Source organism: Nerophis lumbriciformis, linkage group LG15 (genome assembly GCF_033978685.3).
Source record: "Nerophis lumbriciformis linkage group LG15, RoL_Nlum_v2.1, whole genome shotgun sequence".
Taxonomy (NCBI): domain Eukaryota; kingdom Metazoa; phylum Chordata; class Actinopteri; order Syngnathiformes; family Syngnathidae; genus Nerophis; species Nerophis lumbriciformis.
Genome location: NC_084562.2, coordinates 24,482,403 through 24,487,500, shown reverse-complemented (window position 1 = coordinate 24,487,500; position 5,098 = coordinate 24,482,403). Strand labels below are relative to the sequence as shown.

Sequence of the window (5,098 nt, the reverse complement as noted above, 5' to 3'; positions counted from 1 at the left end):
CCTCGTTGGCGAGCGACTCCGCCAAAGTGGACATTTTTATTCCAGGTCAAAGTCAATATTACGAGACAAATATGTCCAAAAATAAAATAAAAGGGAAGGCGAAATAGTATTATCTTCTTCTGTACATATTCGTGAGCTAATAATGATAATATCCGCTAATGTCGTACGTCTGTGACGTCAGATGACGTCACTGGTAGGTGACAGTACGGCGTGCGAAAGAGACCAAATCAGTGACAACAAACAACAATTGTTTAATTTCTTTACAACGTATATGTTTGACAGTTTAAGTGGTATGATTTTGATAAACTTCCGCAGTAATTGTATTTATAGCACTACATAAAAAGGTTCTACAATTATTTTTTTATAATGTACACTAGAAATGTTATATCTGTTAGTGTTGTTGGTCTTTTTTGCATTTTTAAAGCCTTTTAAAGACATTAATCCAATAGTAAATCGTAATTTTGAGATTATAAATAAAAATTATAGGATAAACAACAACAAAAATCGGAATTTTGAGATAAGAAAATCGAAATTATGACATAAAATAAGTCATAATTGTAAAAGTATGACTTATTAATTAAATTAATATTTATTTAATTTATTATATTATTATTATTATGATTTATTATATTATCATTATTTATTATTTATTTATTTATTTCATTTAATATACTATTAAATTAAAATATAACTTAATTCACCAATTATTATTTATTTGTATTTATTGTTATTACTTATGGAGTATATTGTGAATACATTGAGAACAGGAAGTGAACAAAAGTTTTAGCAACTGTTATGTAAAGGAAAAGGGATAGGATTAAATAAGCTCTGCTTCTTCCTACTCCTTTTCGAACAGGTTGAATAGAGAAACTGGAAATTGTGATGTATCATGTTGTATGCATGCATGTTCGAAATAAACTCAAACTCAACTCAACTCAACTCAATTTATTAATTAAAATAAGTCATCATTTAAAAAAAAAAAATATTTGAAATTATGATATGAGAAAGTCGAAATTCCATCCATCCATCCATTTTTCTGCCGCTTGTCCCATTCAGGGTCGTATTAAATAAGAATTAATAATTATGGGATTAAAAAAAAAAAAAATCGAAATTATGACATGAGAATGTATAAATTAGGAAATAAAGACGTCATTATTATGAGATAAAAACTATTTAAAATTACGATATAACAAAATCGAAATTATGAGATTAAATATCGTAAAACAAATCTAAAATTAAGCAAATGATAATTGTGAGATAACAAGTCATATTTATCAGATTAAATATCGACTTTATGACGTATAAAGTTCATCCATCCATCCATTTTCTACCCCTTGTCGAAATTACGAAATAAAAAGTCGTAATCGTGGGATAAAAAATAAAAAATATTGTAATTATGAGATAAAATAAGTCATAATTGTAAAATTATGACTTATTAATTAAATTATTATTTATTTAATTTATTATATTATTATTATGATTTATTATATTATCATTATTTATTATTTATTTATTTATTTCATTTAATATACTATTAAATCAAACTTATTAATTAAAATAAGTCATAATAAAAAAATATATATATTTGAAATTATGATATGAGAAAGTCGAAATTCCATCCATCCATCCATTTTTCTGCCGCTTGTCCCATTCAGGGTCGTATTAAATAAAAATTTATAATTATGGGATTAAAAAAAAAAAAAAAAAATTCGAAATTATGACATAAGAAAGTATAAATTAGGAAATAAAGACGTCATTATTATGAGATAAAAACTATTTAAAATTATGATACAACAAAATCGAAATTATGAGATTAAATATCGTAAAACAAATCTAAAATTAAGCAAATTATAATTGTGAGATAACAAGTCATATGTATCAGATTAAATATCGACTTTATGACGTATAAAGTTCATCCATCCATCCATTTTCTACCGCTTGTCGAAATTATGAAATAAAAAGTCGTAATCGTGGGATAAAAAATAAAAATATTGTAATTATGAGATAAAATAAGTCATAATTGTAAAATTATGACTTATTAATTAAATTATTATTTATTTAATTTATTATATTATTATTATGATTTATTATATTATTATTATTTATTAATTATTTATTTATTTATTTAATTTAATATACTATTAAATCAAACTTATTAATTAAAATAAGTCATAATAAAAAAATATATATATTTGAAATTATGATATGAGAAAGTCGAAATTCCATCCATCCATCCATTTTTTCTGCCGCTTGTCCCATTCAGGGTTGTATTAAATAAAAATTAATAATTATGGGATAAAAAAAAAAAAAAAATCGAAATTATGACATAAGAAAGTATAAATTAAGAAATAAAGACGTCATTATTATGAGATAAAAACTATTTAAAATTATGATACAACAAAATCGAAATTATGAGATTAAATATCGTAAAAAAAATCTAAAATTAAGCAAATTATAATTGTGAGACAACAAGTCATACTTATCAGATTAAATATCGACCTTATGACGTATAAAGTCCATCCATCCATCCATTTTCTACCGCTTGTCGAAATTATGAAATAAAAAGTCGTAATCGTGGGATAAAAAATAAAAATATTGTAATTATGAGATAAAATAAGTCATAATTGTAAAATTATGACTTATTAATTAAATTATTATTTATTTAATTTATTATATTATTATTATGATTTATTATATTATCATTATTTATTATTTATTTATTTATTTATTTTATTTAATATACTATTAAATCAAACTTATTAATTAAAATAAGTCATAATAAAAAAATATATATATTTGAAATTATGATATGAGAAAGTCGAAATTCCATCCATCCATCCATTTTTCTGACGCTTGTCCCATTCAGGGTCGTATTAAATAAAAATTAATAATTATGGGATTAAAAAAAAAAAAAATCGAAATTATGACATAAGAAAGTATAAATTAGGAAATAAAGACGTCATTATTATGAGATAAAAACTATTTAAAATTATCATATAATAAAATCGAAATTATGAGATTAAATATCGTAAAAGAAATCTAAAATTAAGAAAATTATAATTGTGAGAGAACAAGTCATATTTATCAGATTAAATATCGACTTTATGATGTATAAAGTTCATCCATCCATCCATTTTCTACCGCTTGTCGAAATTATGAAATAAAAAGTCGTAATCGTGGGATAAAAAATAAAAATATTGTAATTATGAGATAAAATAAGTCATAATTGTAAAATTATGACTTATTAATTAAATTATTATTTATTTAATTTATTATATTATTATTATGATTTATTATATTATTATTATTTGTTATTTATTTATTTATTTATTTTATTTAATATACTATTAAATCAAACTTATTAATTAAAATAAGTCATAATAAAAAAATATATATATTTGAAATTATGATATGAGAAAGTCGAAATTCCATCCATCCATCCATTTTTCTGCCGCTTGTCCCATTCAGGGTCGTATTAAATAAAAATTAATAATTATGGGATTAAAAAAAAAAAAAAAAAAAAATCGAAATTATGACAAAAGAAAGTATAAATTAGGAAATAAAGACGTCATTATTATGAGATAAAAACTATTTAAAATTATGATACAACAAAATCGAAATTATGAGATTAAATATCGTAAAAAAAATCTAAAATTAAGCAAATTATAATTGTGAGATAACAAGTCATACTTATCAGATTAAATATCGACTTTATGACGTATAAAGTCCATCCATACATCCATTTTCTACCGCTTGTCGAAATTATGAAATAAAAAGTCGTAATTGTGGGATAAAAAATAAAAATATTGTAATTATGAGATAAAATAAGTCATAATTGTAAAATTATGACTTATTAATTAAATTATTATTTATTTAATTTATTATATTATTATTATGATTTATTATATTATCATTATTTATTATTTATTTATTTATTTATTTTATTTAATATACTATTAAATCAAACTTATTAATTAAAATAAGTCATAATAAAAAAATATATATATTTGAAATTATGATATGAGAAAGTCGAAATTCCATCCATCCATCCATTTTTCTGCCGCTTGTCCCATTCAGAGTCGTATTAAATAAAAATTAATAATTATGGGATTAAAAAAAAAAAAATCGAAATTATGACAAAAGAAAGTATAAATTAGGAAATAAAGACGTCATTATTATGAGATAAAAACTATTTAAAATTATGATACAACAAAATCGAAATTATGAGATTAAATATCGTAAAAAAAAAATCTAAAATTAAGCAAATTATAATTGTGAGATAACAAGTCATATTTATCAGATTAAATATCGACTTTATGACGTATAAAGTCCATCCATACATCCATTTTCTACCGCTTGTCGAAATTATGAAATAAAAAGTCGTAATCGTGGGATAAAAAATAAAAATATTGTAATTATGAGATAAAATAAGTCATAATTTTACAATTATGACTTATTAATTAAATTATTATTTATTTAATTTATTATATTATTATTATGATTTATTATATTATCATTATTTACTATTTATTTATTTATTTATTTTATTTAATATACTATTAAATCAAACTTATTAATTAAAATAAGTCATAATAAAAAAATATATATATTTGAAATTATGATATGAGAAAGTCGAAATTCCATCCATCCATCCATTTTTCTGCCGCTTGTCCCATTCAGGGTCGTATTAAATAAAAATTAATAATTATGGGATTAAAAAAAAAAAAATCGAAATTATGACAAAAGAAAGTATAAATTAGGAAATAAAGACGTCATTATTATGAGATAAAAACTATTTAAAATTATGATTTAAAAAAATCGAAATTATGAGATTAAATATCGTAAAAAAAATCTAAAATTAAGCAAATGATAATTGTGAGACAACAAGTCATACTTATCAGATTAAATATCGACCTTATGATGTATAAAGTCCATCCATACATCCATTTTCTACCGCTTGTCGAAATTATGAAATAAAATGTCGTAATCGTGGGATAAAAAATAAAAATATTGTAATTATGAGATAAAATAAGTCATAATTGTAAAATTATGACTTATTAATTAAATTATTATTTATTTAATTTATTATATTATTATT

The 5,098-nt window shown here is 21.0% G+C and overlaps 1 protein-coding gene across 4 annotated transcripts in view; it reads right to left on the bottom strand.

Annotated features, from left to right (window-relative positions):
* Nucleotides 1-194, bottom strand: part of tdrd3 (tudor domain containing 3) — a 61,938-nt gene extending 61,744 nt beyond the window's left edge. For all 4 annotated transcript variants that reach the window (XM_072914806.1, XM_061974700.2, XM_061974699.2 and 1 more), the window contains exon 1: nt 1-194. This exon is cut by the window's left edge and continues 4 nt beyond it. In XM_072914806.1, coding sequence (XP_072770907.1) covers nt 1-34 — 34 coding nt within the window. In that variant the 5' untranslated portion in view covers nt 35-194.
* Between the last annotated feature and the right edge of the window lie 4,904 nt (nt 195-5,098).